Below are 16,088 nucleotides of genomic sequence, written 5' to 3'. Positions count from 1 at the left end.
CTACTCAGATGTCCCCTCCATTTCTGGCTCCTCCAGTCCAGAGGCAGGTCTCCTTTGTCTCAGCTTTGATAGGAAGTGATAAATCAGTCAACCAGGCTGGGACCTACAATGTGATGTGGAGCAAGATACTCTGCAGAATCTATAGCAGAGTGGGATAGATTATTCTCCATATTTACTCCAGAGTTTACATTCTGAGATCTTATCATGTGCTTACTTTCTTGTGATCGCCTTTAATTCCTCAATTTATAATGTATTAGGCATTGCCTTAAAAAAAATCTTTTTATGTCCATAAGCAATCCCTTCAGTACCTAAACCACAACATATTCAGAACATGTGGGAACTGAGAATCACAGCATCTGGGGATGAATCCCAGCTGTGGAGATTCTAGATAAATTTCTTCACCCTTCTAAGCCGCAGTTTCCTAATTTGTAATAGAACAAAGCACAGAAGATAAAATGCATATGTGATATAGTCACACACACACAACTTGACAATGGTAAAGGTCTACACCAAAGGTATTATCCTTTACCTCATCTCCAACTCGATTCTTCCTAACATCCTTGCCAAGCTCCTGTTCTCTCAGAAAAGAAATCTATCTTCTCTTCAGTTCTGCACCACCTAGTTGAGGCCCCATTAACCCTGATCTGCAGTATAAACATTGTTCCTCACTGGTCTATCCATTCCCAGTCCCTATCTCTCCCAGAGTCTATGGAAACTGTCAAGACCTGTACCTCTCAAAACCCTCCAATGGCTTCCAACCAACTTTCTAATCAACTGACTGGCCTTTGCAGTGTCAACTTCCATTACATCCCACCCCACAGAGACATAGAGAATAAAAGTACAACCTCCCAATTTCTTCCTCTGTTAACACTGACTACTCATTACCAATGTCCTCTTAAACACGAGCAATACCCTACCACCAAACAAATGACTCTCACCAAACATATTGCAAACATTTCAAACATGACTCTCTTGTCTCTGAAATGCCACATTATTACATTCCTCTCTTATGGACAGCACATATATCAATATAATAAGCCACACATGCCTACCATTGTCCTCTGTAACTGATAAAAGGAGTAGAGGCTGAATCGCAACTCCAAGGAACCGAGACAGACTTTTGACATTTGCTGAAACAGTTTTTTTTAATGAGAGGTAAACAAGGAAAACCTTTCTTTCCTTTCGATTTTAGAAGTCACAACAGTCTGTCGTAAGGCAGTATGTGCTCTTCACCCTTAAGACAATGCTCAATTCAGACCTGCCACCCAAACTGATTTAGCTCAAAGCTTACCCTTCCTCTGATAAGCACATAAGGACTGATGAATAAATTCTATAATTTCACTCAATAATCCTCATCTGTCCTTCTCAGACTTTCCTGGAAATCAAGATCAAGGTGAATTTGTGGCGATCCAATGGATTACATAAATGGGAGTACCCCTTCAAACTCCTCTGCCTCTCACAAACATTCCTTCCTCAATGTCTAAGATTTTCATTGATTTACTCAACAAACATTTGACATCTACTATATGCCACAAAGTTAAAGACACCAGGGGAAACAAAAAGAGTGAGACAAAAAAAAAAAGACAAAGCCCCTGCTTTCAAGGAGCTTACAATGAAGTCTGCAATGCTAGTGGGTACAAACCCAACAGTGTTAACTGATGCTTTAGTAATTCCGCACAAGGCAGTGGTCAATAGCGAGAAGCCAGCAACAGAGATTTAACAGAGGAGACATATTTCAAGAGTGAAATCACCATCAGAGGCAGAGAGGTGGAACGGGGCCCATCAAAGCCTTGCTGGTTCCCAGGCCAGCAGCACCTTTATCATCCGGGGGCTTGTTACAAATGCAGAATCTGTCTCCTGCCTATCTATACCTACAAAACCAGAATCCACATTTTCACAAGACCCCCCGAGAATTCCTGCATTCATTTGAGTTTCAGAAGCCCTGCTGTCAAGGACTTTGAAGCAGAGTCTGGATGGCATGGGAATGAACTCACAAGAAGGGCAGCTCCACAGGCATCTCCAGATCACGAAGCACCTTACCCTGGAACCACCACCAGGGAGCCACCACCGTGTCCTATTTTAAGCAGGACAATGACATGATCAAATTATCACGGGAACTACAGAATAATGTGGGGAGAAGGCGGGGACTTATTCCAAATGAAGCAGATCTAATAGAACATCATCATTTCTGCAAGCAATACACAGGGGTAGAGGTGGAGACTGGAGAAGGCGATGGGACCCCACTCCAGTACTCTTGCCTGGAAAACCCCATGGGCGGAGGAGCCTGGTAGGCTGCAGTCCATGGGGATGCGAAGAGTCAGACACGACTGAGAGACTTCACTTTCACTTTTCATTTTCACGCATTGGAGAAGGAAATGGCAACCCACTCCAGTGTTCTTGCCTGGAGAATCCCAGGGACGGGGGAGCCTGGTGGGCTGCCGTCTATGGGGACGCACAGAGTCGGACATGACTGAAGTGACTTAGCAGCAGCAGAAGAGGCGGGGACAGGGAGGTGTCAAGGAAACGTGAATGAAAAATCTTTTAGCAAACTGACAGAAATAGCAAAGTTCACTAAAACAGGAAAACACAAGAGGAACAGATACAATAGGAAAGATGAATCCAGTTTGATATGCTTTTTTTAAATTTTCTAAATTGAAATACAGTTGACTTACAAGGGTGTATTAGTTTCTGGTGTAAAGTGATGAATCCAGTTTGAGATGTATGGGTTTGAAGTACCTATAGTTCAACTGGTTGGAGGTACCTAGTGGCAGTCCATACCCAGGAGAGGAACTGTTAACATCACCAGGTAGGGAAGTATGGCCTGATGCAATAAAAGCGGAAGAAGTCACCCAAGGGAATGAAAAAAAAATGAGAAAACCAAAGGACTAAGGACAAATCCCTCCATCCCTCAATGCTCCCCTCCCCCGTCAAGGCATCAGCATTTAAGAGATGAACAGAGGAAAAAGGATATGGCAAAGCAAGTGAGAAAAAATTTAAAGAGAAAAAAAAATCAAGGAAAAGAGGTGTCATCAATTTTTATCAAAAAAAAAAAAGGGGGGGGTGGGGATTTCATTAAGGGGAAAATGGGAGACTAATGCCAGAGGTTGAGGCCTTAGAGAGGATTTGGTTAAGAAGTCCCTTTGAAAAATTAGATGAAATAACCTTATATCTCACATATATCTAATTTCAAAAGATATAAACACCCACATATCTCAATGGTTCTTTGTGGGTGATAGAATTAAGGGTGATATTTAACTTACTGCCTCCCCCTACCCTATATTTTGCAACTGTTCCTCAAGGCACACAAATTCTAAAACTTAAATACACATAATAAAGTTAAATAAAGTGATGACAGCTTTTCCTAGTGGTGCGACTACAGTGAGTCAAAGAGTGAATTCGAAGTTAGCAAATGAAAGAGAAGTACAGACAGGAAGAAGAGATTGGGAAGCATGAGAGGTTAAGTCTAGTTTCGGGAAGGTTTTGCTTTTCAGGTAGGAAAAAGGTGGGCATGCTTACAGGCTGTGGGTTGGAAACTGTATAAAAGTATTCTAAATCCAAGAGAACAAGAAAACAAATACTTCTTTAGTGGCTTGCTATGAGCTGAGCACAAAGTGGTGAACAAGACCGAGTTCTGCTCTTCTGCAACTCACTTCCTACTAAGGAAATAAACAGCAAGCAGATAAAAATCAGACAAGTGAGACTTGCTGTGATAAACTAAAATAGAGTCATTTTTTAGACTGAGTGTTGAGTCTTCTCTTAATGGCAAGAAATGAGTTTTACAAAGAAGGGGGTAAAAGGCCTTGTTACCTCTACAAACAATGAGCTGAGGATCAAAAAAGGTTGGTAAAGGAATTCCCTGGTGGTCCAGTGGTCCGCTTACACTGACAGGGTCTGGATTCTGGATTTTTTTTTTTTTTAAGGTAAGGTAATGCTGCAAGGAAATGGATCCCAGGTCTGACAAAGGCCCAGACCAACACCCTTGCTACTAGACTGTTCTCTCCACTGTTTTCCTCAACTACAACAGTGAAGATGAACTGTAGCCTCCACCATCCTCTGGTCTCAAGAGGATGCTAAGAACTAGAAAAATGTAAATAATGGTCATAACTTTCTCAAAGTACCTCGCTGAAAGCCAAGAGATGTAGTTCTGTGAAAGCAGGCACAACTTTTAAAGGTTAACTGTTCAGGCCTAATGAGAAAATCCAGGTAGGCTCCAAGTTAGAAGTGCACTATATTTCAAAGATGTGTAAGAAATCATAAGGCATTTCCTCCATACAATTCTACACACAGAGTTGGTTTCCAACCTGATTCACAAAGATCCGTGCAATCACAGGAAACTGAGGCCTGTAAATGTTAACTTGTCCAGTGGCATAATACAGATCAGCCTGCAGTCCAGCCCTGGCCTACTCCAGAACCTCAGCTCTTAGTCCTTATGCTGTCTCCCAAAGTACCTTTATTTATATAAACACTAGTCTTTCAAAATCAGTTTTGCTTCAATTATAAAACCCCAGTGCCCATCTACCCTCCTCAGGTGATTAGAATAGTAGTCATGTTAACACTTCCATCAAGCTTCCATATCCTCTCCTTGGCAAAGTCTATACCAAACTAACCTTCAGATAAACCTCAATCCATGAGGGTATTTATTCACAAATTTGACACTCACTGAGAACTCTACTTGCCTTTGCACCCCCAGTTCCCACGGAGTGCCTAGAACGTGTCCGCTCATTCATTCACTGACACGGAGCCTACCGTGAAAACTCCCAAACCATCTCACATCCCCGTAAACGCTGAGGTGAACACCACTCAAAACGCAGGCAAAACCCCTAAGGTGTCATAATTAAACTTCCACCTTTAAGCTATCCCTAGCTCACCCAGAATTCCCAACCTACCCTCCTTCCCAAAAACAAAGCTCTCGAAAACTAAGTCCCAGCTGGTGCAATACGGCTTGCACCTGGATCAGCATCCAACCTACTCAATGATTAAGCAGTAACACCTGACCCCCGGCAGCAGCCTTCAAAGCCCCCCTCAGCTTCCTAGGCTGTCCGTAACCCGAGAGCAAACAGACCAAGTCCGAAACGCAAAGGTTATAACCCATGCCGGAAGCATGCCATGCCCGTGACCTTCTGAACGCGATCAAGCCCGCCACCCAAACTCCGCCCCTCGGAGATGGGGAGTGCGGTAGGAGACCCGGGGACGCCAGGCCCAGGAGCCGGGAGTAGGGTGTGGACAGAGTACAGGCAGGACCCGGCCCTCGCCCCCGGAGGGACCCGGGGGTACCGCCGATCTGCATACAGGAAGGCCGGGGGAAGCGGCCGGGAACTCACCCGGCAACAGGCCTGGCTCGAGCGGCGCGCAGACAGAGAGCTGCGTGAGGCCGGCCCGGGCCGCCCGCGAGGAGGCGCAGGGAGAGCGGGAGGTAAGGGGCCGCTGTGGCGCGAAGGAGCCAGCGGGCCGATCTCAGCAGAGCTGCCATGGCTCGGTCGTCCCCAAAGCAGGATGCACGCCGAGCGAGAAGGACAGGAGGGGCACGTGACCGTAGGTTGCCCGGCGCGGAAGAGACCAACGACTGGACGGGCTAGACGTAGGGGGAAGCATCTGTTGTTATAAATCAGGAGATGGAAAACCTTGCTTTTCCCAGGACATACCGTCCCCACGAGATATTTGTATAATAAAATAGCTTGATTTATAATTTCAGGGGGCGTCTCTTTCGGTCCTATTTCCTTCATGTCGGCATGTTCAGTCCTTCCACCCCTAAACGTTTCAGTTGGTAGAGTCGGAAAAGGTCGACTCCGCCCAGGTTAGCGCAAAGGCTTGCGGCTGGGCCAACTAGCCAGAATCCCCGGGAATTCTCCAGAAGGGCCGATTATGACGATCCAGGAGTGTGGGACAATTCTCCGCACGCTGCGGATTTTGCGGCCGTCTGTTACGGCTCCAAGCACAGGTTGCCACGCCTACCGAAAGAAACATTCTTTACGCTCCAAGTGTGGGACGGGAAAACGTTAAGGACCTTTGCACTGTGCTGGAAGTGAACGCATTATATTCCCCAACTCCCACCCGCCCCTTCCTTCAGTAAATGCACTAGCATCGGAGGTAAGATCACAGTATAATTGAGTTTTGGAAGGAAAAAAAAAAAAAAAGAGTCCTGCGCCAAATCTGGGTCCCCCAGCCTTCCGACCTTGAAGGGTCCCCTGCGCACATAAATAAACTTAAAGATATTTTGTGTATTGTATATGTAAACTTTGGTTACAAGTTTCCAAGTTACCCAGAGGTATCCACTCAAACAACTCTTTTAAAACAGTACTATGCTATCATGCAATCTTAGTTTGTAAAAACACTTAGGTGACAGTCAAGTTATGTATTTTCCAACACAATTCGGAATAGCTTTCTCAGCAAAGTTTTGCCCTTTTCAGAATCTGTTGGGGAAATAGGAATATTTGGGAAGCCAAGAACTAGCTTCAGGTGTAACCAGCTGTCCCCACGCCTTCTTCACCTAGCTGCATTCTAAGCATCCCCAACTGAATGCTCAGAAATTTTCTCCGAAAACCCTGGAGGGTCATTTCCCGTCAGCACACGAGCTCCTTGAAAGCAGGAACTGTGTGACATTTTCCAGTAGTGGAAGCGCCTACCTGATGTGAAGCATTAATCATTGAATAAATGTGTTTGGAGGTATTCTAGCTCATTTCTCCTTTGAGAGTGAGAACAAGAAGATCCAAAAAAGAATAAGTTAAATGATTTACTCTGGGTTATACTACACTGGAATGTGAAGTCAAGTGGGCCTTAGAAAGCATCACTACAAACAAAGCTAGTGGAGGTGATGGAATTCCAGTTGAGCTATTTCAAATCCTGAAAGATGATGCTGTGAAAGTGCTACACTCAATATGCCAACAAATTTGGAAAACTCAGCAGTGGCCATGGACTGGAAAAGGTCAGTTTTCATTCTAATCCCAAAGAAAGGCAATGCCAAAGAATGCTCAAACTACCATACGATTGCACTCATCTCACATGCTAGCAAAGTAACGCTCAAAATTCTCCAACCCAGGCTTCAGCAATATGTGAACCGTGAACTTCCAGATGTTCAAGCTGGTTTTAGAAAAGGTAGAGGAACCAGAGATCAAATTACCAACATCCACTGGATCATTGAAAAAGCAAGAGAGTTCCAGAAAAACATCTGTTTCTGCTTTATTGACTATGCCAAAGCCTTTGACTGTGTGGATCACAACAAACTGTGGAAAATTCTGAAAGAGATGGGAATTCTAGACCACCTGACCTGCCTCTTGAGAAATCTGTATGCAAGTCAGGAAGCAACAGTTAGAACTGGACATGGAACAACAGACTGGTTCCAAATAGGAAAAGGAGTATGTCAAGGCTGTATATTATCACCCTGCTTATTTAACTTATATGCAGAGTCCGTCATGAGAAATGCTGGGCTGCATGAAGCACAAGCTGGAATCAAGATTGCCGGGAGAAATATCAATAACCTCAGATATGCAGATGACACCACCCTTATGGCAGAAAGTGAAGAACTAAAGAGCCTCTTGATGAAAGTGAAAGTGGAGAGTGAAAAAGTTGGCTTAAAACTCAACATTCAGAAAACGAAGATCATGGCATCTGGTCCCATCACTTCATGGGGAAACAGTGGCTGACTTTATTTTTTGAGGCTCCAAAATCACTGCAGATGGTTACTGCAGCCATGAAATTAAAAGACACTTACTCCTTGGAAGGAAAGTTATGACCAACCTAGACAGTGTATTCAAAAGCAGAGACATTACTTTGTCAACAAAGGTCCATCTAGTCAAGGCTATGGTTTTTCCTGTGGTCATGTATGGATGTGAGAGTTGGACTGTAAAGAAAGCTGGGTGCCCAAGAATTGATGCTTTTGAACTGTGGAATTGGAGAAGACTCTTGAGAGTCCCTTGGACTACTAGGAGATCCAACCAGTCCATCCTAAAGGAGATCAGTCCTGGATGTTCATTGGAAGGACTAATGTTGAAGCTGAAACGCCAATACTTTGGCCACCTGATGCGAAGAGCTGACTTATTGGAAAAGACCCTGATGCTGGGAAAGATTGAGGGCAGGAGGAGAAGGGGCCGACAGAGGATGAGATGGTTGGATGGCATCACTGACTCAATGGACATGAGTTTGGGTAAACTCTGGGAGTTGGTGATGGACAGGGAGGCCTGGTGTGCTGCAGTCCATGGGGTCACAGTCGGACACAACTGAGTGACTGAACTGATGCTACTAGGCATTAGCATATGATTTATTTACTCACTCATTGAACACATATTCAGTGCCAGGCACAGTTTGAGATGTGGACATAGCAGAGAACAATAGAGACCAAGTTTGGACTTTGATTTGATTCGCTCCAAAGTTTAGTTTTGAAAGACAGAGGAAGACTGATGTGAAATAAATATGGGTAAAGGAATTAAGGGTGGTATGCTTAACCCCCTCGGAGAACAGTGAGGATGGTGAGGATGAGAAGAAAGAGTGAAGAGGTAGTGGAGGGGATGGTGGGCTTGAGGATCTGAGAGGCAGCTGGGGCCCTGATCATGCAATGGTGTAAGTGGCCATAAGGACTTTGATTTTTATTCAGAAAGAGGTAGGAAACCTTGGAAAGTTTAGGGTGTTGTGATATGAATCCATTTGCATTTTTAAAGGATCACACACATTGCTGTTTGAAAAGGTGATTTTAAGGGAATAAGGATAAATGAAAGGGAGACCAGTGAGGAGGCTCTTGCAATAATGCAGAGTAGAGATGGTAGTGGCTTGGACTAGGGGTTGGCAGGTCAGATAATAAGAGTCAAATTCTCACTCTATTTAAATAATGGAACCAAGAGGGTTTACTGATGGATTGACTGTGGGATGTAAGTAAAAAATGACCCCAATATTTTTGGCCTGAATAATTAGAAAGATGGAGATGACACTGATTAAGGAGAGGACTGAGGGAAAAACAGATTTAAAAGTTGAAATCAGAGTTGAAGTAAGTCAGAAAAAGAAAGACAAATACTGTATATTAACACTTATATATGGAATTTGGAAAGACGGTACCAATGATCCTACCTGCAGGGCTGCAAAGGAGACACAGATGTAAAGAACAGGCTTTTGGACTCAGCGGGAGAAGGCGAGGGTGGGATGATTTGAGAGAACAACATTGAGACATGTACATTACCATATGTAAAATACATGACCAGTGCAAGTTTGATGCATGAAGCAGGGCACCCAAAGCCATCCTCTGGGACAACCCAGAGGGATAGAGTGGGGAGGGAGATGGGAGGGGGGTTCAGGATGGAGGGGGAACACATGTATATCTGTGGCCAATTCATGTTGATGTATGGCAAAACCATCACAATATTGTAAAGTAATTATTCTCCAATCAGATTGATGTTTTCTAAATATTAAAATCAAAAGTAATCTTCTTGAGGTGCCTGTTAGACATCTAAATGTCAAGTTTGAGTAGGGGTTTGGCTGTTTGACATACAAGTCTGGAGTTGAGAGCTAGAGATACACTTGGAGTCTAAAGTCTATATCTAATATTTGAAGCCATAGAAATGGATTAAAGCACCTAGGAAGAAAAATATGGATAGATAAAAGATGCAGTCAAAGGTCTGAGACTTGTGACATTTCAGTATTTAGAGAATGCAAAGATGAAAATCCAGCACAGGAGACTGAGAGAGAATAGCCAGAGAAGTAGAAGAAGAACTGAGTGATGAGTTCACGAATAACAGAGAGAAGTCTTGCAATCATGGGAATTATCAGCCATGTAAAATGTGGCTGTTCTGGTAAAATGAGCACTCATCCTTGACCATAGGGTTTCTCAACTTAGAGGTCCGTGGTGATGTTTAGAAGAGCTATTTTTGTAACATGTTGAGTCAAACGATTGTATGAAGTGAGTTTAAGAATACATGAAGGATGAGGAAGTGAAGATTTAAATTCAATTTTAAGAGGAAGTGAAGATTTAAATTAAAGACTTTAAGATTTTAAATTAAAAATTTAAAAATTAAGTTTCATAATAATTAACCACATTCAAGTACTCCATAGTCACATATTAGCTATCATTTTCATCATCATAGAAAATTCTACTGGACAGTGCTCCAGTAAGGTGTGAAAAATTGATAATATATAAGAGGGAGAAAGAGTACATTGAATATGCAAGATGAGATGGAATCCAATACAAAAGTGAAGGGATCAACTTTAGGTAAGAATCCAGACAGTCCAGCCATTGTCACAGAAGGAAAGACAAGGCATATGGCTGCAGAATCAGGGAGGCTGGTAGAGGTAGTGGTGAAAATGGATGGATATTCTCTTCTACTTGCTTTTAGCTCCAAAACCCTTAGTCCCCAACCAGCATTCTCTCTATTCTTGTGCGAGTTGTCCTCTTGAAGTGTGAGGCAATACTGATGAAATTTGTCTAGGCATTCACTTATTCAATCATGAATGTATCCACTGTTTAATAAATACCTAAGTTCTATGAGGCAGCAAGTTAAGTGCTAGAAAATATAGGATGGGCAAAAGCAGGCATGGTCCCTACAGTTATGGAGGTTACATTCTAAGAGGCAAGGCAGGTGTTAATCAAATAATCACACTCAAGGAGTTACACACTGAAATGGGTTCTGAAGAAAGAGACATGTTTCCTTGAGAGAATGTGCCTCATTTGGAAATTTTTAAATTTTCCTTTAAAAAGGATCTTTATGTGGAGATCTGAAGCATGAGTAGTTGTTAATGCACGCAAGATATGTGCACACATGTTGTGTGTGTAAGTGAGAATGAGTGATTTTTCCTTGTTTACCAGTTCAGACTTCCCAAGTTGTTCTCAGATTTCTTTAGTCTCTAGAAGCTGTGGAAGAGAAGTCCAGGTGGATCATCCTTGTTTTCTCCCTTAGCTTATTCTGAACTATGAAATACATTCGACTGTTAGTTAGAGGATGAGATGATTTGAGAGAGTAGCATGGAAACATATACATTACCATATAGAAAATAGATGGCCAGTGGAAATTTGCTGTATGACGCAGCAAACCCAAAGCCTCTGGTGCTTTGTGATAACCTAGAGGGGTGGGATGGGGTGGGAGATGGGAGGGAGGTCCCAAAGGGAGGCGACATATGTATACCTATAACCAGCCAGTTCATGTTGATGTATGGCAGAAATCATCACAGTATTGTAATTATCCTCTAATTAAAAATAAAATTTAAGGAAAAAAGAAAATTAGGGGTCCCCATCCCCAGTTAATAGAATTGCCTTGGAACAGAATCTTAACAGTTTGAAAAATTACTTAACTGTTTTTTGTGTGTGTAAAAAAAAAAAAAAGTGTAAAACTGGTGATATCTACTCTTTCCTCCCAGGATTTTTGGGGAATGTTAGAACTTGCATAGGAAACTGAAAAATTATTGTTGCTTTTCATAATCAAGTCTAAACCTCATGAATTTGGGTTCTTCTCCAGTCTCTCCTTGGGGTCCAGTTTATGACACCAGCATCTTTACTGCCTAATAATCTATAGCCATTGTCCCAAATTCCTATCTCAGTTTATTCAGTTGTTAAATGCTTAGTGTAAGCAGATCACGGGGCAATTTATATCTCAGGGCAAAAAAATTATCTGTCCTACACGTGATGAGCTTAATTTATAGGAGAAGATAAAACACATACTGTACATAGATAACCACCACATTAGGCAGTGTGGTGAAAAGAATGAAGAAGAGGTGAGCCAAATGACAGCCAGGCAGGAGAACAGAAGAAGGATTCATACTGGGAACGTCATTTCAGCCCTTGGAGCCTGGGTAGGATGTGAAATAGTAGACACGGTGGCGAGAGGACTTCTAGGCAGGGGAAACAGCAAAAATAAAGAGCTCTCCTTTCTGTACATACATCCCTCCTTAAACTGCAGAGGATGTTTTTGGGCACAGAGGTCTGCTCAGAGCCTGCTGAATAAAGGAGAGGATCATTAAACCAACAGTGTTTATGCTTCTGTGGCTATGACCAATGATAAGAAAATTCATTTTATAAATGACCCGAATACATGCATAACCAAAAAATTTCATAAAATAATAACTAACCTTGCTACATGTGATGCTGTTAGATATCTACTAATCTATCTTCTTCTGTTTCATTTTAAAAATTTTGTTGTCTTTTGATGTGGGCCATTTTTAAAGTCTTATTGAATCTGTTTCTGTATTGCTTCTGTTTTATGGTTTGGTTTTTTTGGCCATGAGCCATGTGGGATCTTAGCTCCTCAAGGAGGGATCAGCCTACCCCTCCTCCATTGGAAGGCAAAGTCTTAACCACTGGCCACCAGGGAATCCCTCTATTTTATGTTTTTAAATCCTGATTGGTCCTAATTCAAACCAGCTATAAGAAGACATTTTTCAGACACTTGAGGTATAGTGCATAATTCAAGAATTGTTGCTTTTTTAGTGTAGTAGTGGAATCTGTTTTTATGTAAGAAAATATTTATATATTTTTTAAAGATAATATGCTGGCACACGTGCTTCAGTCATGTCTGACTCTTTGCCACCCCATGGACTGTAGCCCACCAGGCTCCTCTGTCCACAGGATTCTCCAGGCAAGAGTACTGGAGTGGGTCGCCATGCCCTCCTCCAGGGGATCTTCCCGACCCAGGGATTGAACCCATGTCTCTTTCATCTCCTACATTGGCAGGAGGCTTCTTTACCACTAGCGCCACCTGGGAAGCCACATGCTGGCATATGTAGAAGTGAATTAACATTCTGTTTGGAATGTTCTCGAAAATACCTCCCAAGGAGTAAAAGTTGGAACAACAGGACATAAGAAGCAGGTGTGAACATCTTGCTGTTGTTAAATCTGGGTGATGGGTGTATGGGAGTTCATTTTACTATTTTCTCTACTTTGTAGATGGCACTGTGTTCATAAAGAAAAAGATCTTAAATTCTGGTTATATTTTTATTTCATTATTCACTTGTATCATGAGTTGGCGGAGAAGGCGATGGCACCCCACTCTAGTACTCTTGCCTGGAAAATCCCATGGATGGAGGAGCCTGGTAGGCTGCAGTCCATGCGGTCTCGAAGAGTCGGACACTTACTGAGCGACTTCACTTTCGCTTTTCACTTTCATGCATTGGAGAAGGAAATGGCAGCCCACTCCAGTGTTCTTGCCTGGAGAATCCCAGGGACGGGGGAGCCTGGTGGGCTGCCGTCTATGGGGTCACACAGAGTCGGACACGGCTGAAGCGACTTAACAACAACAACAACATCATGAGTTGGAGTTTGAAAAACACTGTACTCAACCATGTTAATATAAATGCAAGGTAGACAACAGGAGACAGACAGATGTATCAGGCTGTACCTCTTGAGCTGGAGATTTGTTCACGGGAACAGCAGGTGATTGACTTCTCCAACAAATAGTTGCTCCAACATCAAAACTACCTGTTGTTGCTAAGTCATTTTACACAAAATATGAAATATCTGAGATTGTCGCCAATACAATCTAAGGTAATGATTTTCATTTAAGACCAAAGTTTAAAAAAAATAAAAGTATCTTCAAAATTCTGAGCTGAAAGTATGGTACTCAATTCCTTGAATGGAAAATTTACAAGGGAGTGGACATTAATCTCTTTACACTTAGGTCAAATTAACCTTTTCTTGGCCTCATATAATTTATGTGGAATCACAAAGAATCAAAAAATGGAACTGATCATTCATAATTATTTGTTGGCCTTTTTAGAGACTCCTTCAATCTTCACACAAATACATTCAAACTAGCACAAGCAAAGAAACAAGTGATTGCCTTCAGTTTAAAAGCCTGTTTTGGTTAAAAGCCTTAACATATTTTAAGCAGCAGATTTAATGTTTAGTTATTGTATTTTCTCTTAAGGCAACTTGTTTGATGAATCAAGGGCTAAATCCATCTGTGACTACATTCTTCATATCCAAATTTATTCATTTATGTAATTCCCAATTATTCAAAAAATATTCTGCTCAGACCTTTATTTGCACACAGCCCGAGATTCTCATTATAAGGGGAGGTCCAATTTGTCGCTGTTACACCCTTCGGCAACAGTTCTGTCAAACAATAGTTCTTTCCTAAGCATATAAACCAGGAAGACAGATGCAGGGTCACTTCCTATAAGAAAGTAACCACCACTGGCAACAAGGGGTTATTGCTGGTGTTTTCCCAGTGTTACCATGTGTGACGGCTGAAAGTTTATGTGTTTCCCATAGGGCGGATAGTGTCTGGATAAATCAATATAGCATAGTGGTCAAACATAATTGTCATTTCAATGTACTCTGCAACTGAGTCCCTTCAAGACAGAGAGCAGTTATCATCCTTGTATTAGCTGAACATGAACTTTATGAAGTCTTTATTAATAGTCATTGTTAATTCCTAAAATGTAACATGGGTCTCTTAAATTTCCTGTATAACTGTTTTTGTTTGTTTTTAAGGAACTAGAAAATATAATTTCTAAGAGCAAGGGGTATTGAGATATTTTTTTTTAGCATGTGTCTAAAGGTTGGAAAATAATTTCTTTTGCAAGTTGAACACTTTTATGCAACCAACCTTCTAATAATTTCAGCTTAATCTGAAGAGGGAAACTACTAGAGTTAACTTGTGCTTAGCAGAGAATTTATGGATTTTTCATTGCATTAAGGTGCAAAGATATTGATATGGTTGTTGTTCTTGGCTACCCATTTTGCTTTCCAGGCCTGACCAGGAAGAATGAAGGTCGCCTGGAAATGTGATACAGCAAGCAAGATGTAGAAATAATGTGTGTCCTGGGGTTGTCTCCCACTGGAGAGTGAGTGTTTTCAGTTGAGTGTGGAACAGTTGAATGATGTTAGATTAAAGTACTTTTAAAAATTATATGTGGGAAGAAAGATACTTGTGTGTCACTGCATGTTTAGAAGGAAGATACTGGCAGCATTTTTTGTTGTTTCCCAATGTTTTCCCTACTTTCAAACTTCTGATTTCCAATATCACCCCCACTAGTGGTAAACAGATCTGCACATGAGCCAAGCCTAGAATATGAGAGAATCCCATCCTTTGGGCTATGGCGACAGGGACCCAAACTAAGGTAGTTGGCATAATTCATTGAATTTACTAACTGCAAATGGTAGGAAGGACATCTTATCCTGGAGTTATCAGCCATGAAAATGGGAAGCAGCAATTGCTGGTGGTCATTCTCTCTGCCCCACAAAGCCACCTGTATGTAGAAGAAGAGAATGAGAACAACACAGAGAAGCAGAGCCAAGGTCCGGAGAGAAATCTGATGACTTCACTGGTGTTTCTGAATCCAGTTGTGCTTGAAGCCACATTTACCCCTGGACTTCCCAGGTACATAAGCCAATAAATCACCTTTGTCCTTAAGCTGGTTTGAAAGAGGATTTTGCTGTTGCACTGGAAAAAGGCCCACTTAATACATACTGAGTTTGGATGGGATCATTATCCACTATGCTATGCTATGCTGTGCTAAGTCACTTCAGTCGTGTCCGACTCTGTGCAACCCCATAGACGGCAGCCCACCAGGTTCCCCCGTCCCTGGGATTCTCCAGGCAAGAACACTGGAGTGGGTTGCCATTTCCTCCTCCAATGCATGAAAGTGAAAAGCGAAAGTGAAGTCGCTCAGTCATGTCCGACTCTTAGCGACCCCATGGACTGCAGCCTACCAGGCTCCTCCATCCATGGGATTTTCCAGGCAAGAGTACTGGAGTGGGGTGCCATTGCCTTCTCCGATTATCCACTATAGTTTTAGGTTTAATTCTTTAATAGCATGCTTCCTATAAGCATCAATAATTAGACTTTTTAAATTATTTTTAATGTTTTAATTCATTCTCTGTGTTCTCACTTTTCATTTTGTTGATTATAATTTCATTACATTAAAAGAAAATAATGCCCTGTAATTAAAGATAATGCCCTGAATTTAAAGATAATGCCCTGAGATTAAAACATAACCAAGCTATACTCCAAAGTTTCAACAAAAGGGAAGTCAAAAAATGAATTAAAAAAAAAAAAATCAGATATAATCCAAATTGAAACTAACACACCAAAAATATTCCACAGCAAAATAGTGCAAGAAGTTGAAGAGAAACACCCTAGAACAAAGGTGAAATGGTCTGCTGATCAAGTGGCTTG

At 42.0% G+C, this 16,088-nt stretch overlaps 1 protein-coding gene and 1 long non-coding RNA gene across 4 annotated transcripts in view; one reads left to right on the top strand and one right to left on the bottom strand.

Annotated features, from left to right (window-relative positions):
• The window catches only part of LRPPRC (leucine rich pentatricopeptide repeat containing), a 99,379-nt gene extending 93,867 nt beyond the window's left edge, over positions 1-5,512 (bottom strand). Inside the window, exon 1 of one of the 3 annotated variants that reach the window (XM_086327197.1) lies at positions 5,322-5,512. In XM_086327197.1, the coding sequence (XP_086183323.1) occupies positions 5,322-5,470 (149 nt within the window). In that variant the 5' untranslated portion in view covers positions 5,471-5,512. Of the gene's footprint in view, positions 1-4,301; positions 4,321-4,676; positions 5,263-5,321 lie in introns of those variants that run through there. The other 2 variants (XM_086327198.1, XM_086327199.1) reach the window with 2 other exon arrangements.
• Positions 5,513-5,802: 290 nt separating this feature from the next.
• On the top strand, positions 5,803-14,819 carry LOC147363409 (uncharacterized). The gene is made up of 2 exons (XR_015137043.1): positions 5,803-6,087; positions 14,661-14,819. It is a non-coding gene; the product is annotated as an uncharacterized LOC147363409 (long non-coding RNA).
• Positions 14,820-16,088: the final 1,269 nt, after the last annotated feature.

Source organism: Bos grunniens, chromosome 11 (genome assembly GCF_055505025.1).
Source record: "Bos grunniens cultivar Pamir isolate PY7600 chromosome 11, Bosgru_T2T1.0, whole genome shotgun sequence".
Classification (NCBI taxonomy): domain Eukaryota; kingdom Metazoa; phylum Chordata; class Mammalia; order Artiodactyla; family Bovidae; genus Bos; species Bos grunniens.
Note: the sequence above shows the minus strand (reverse complement) of the source record. Positions and strands in the feature narration are given on the sequence as shown.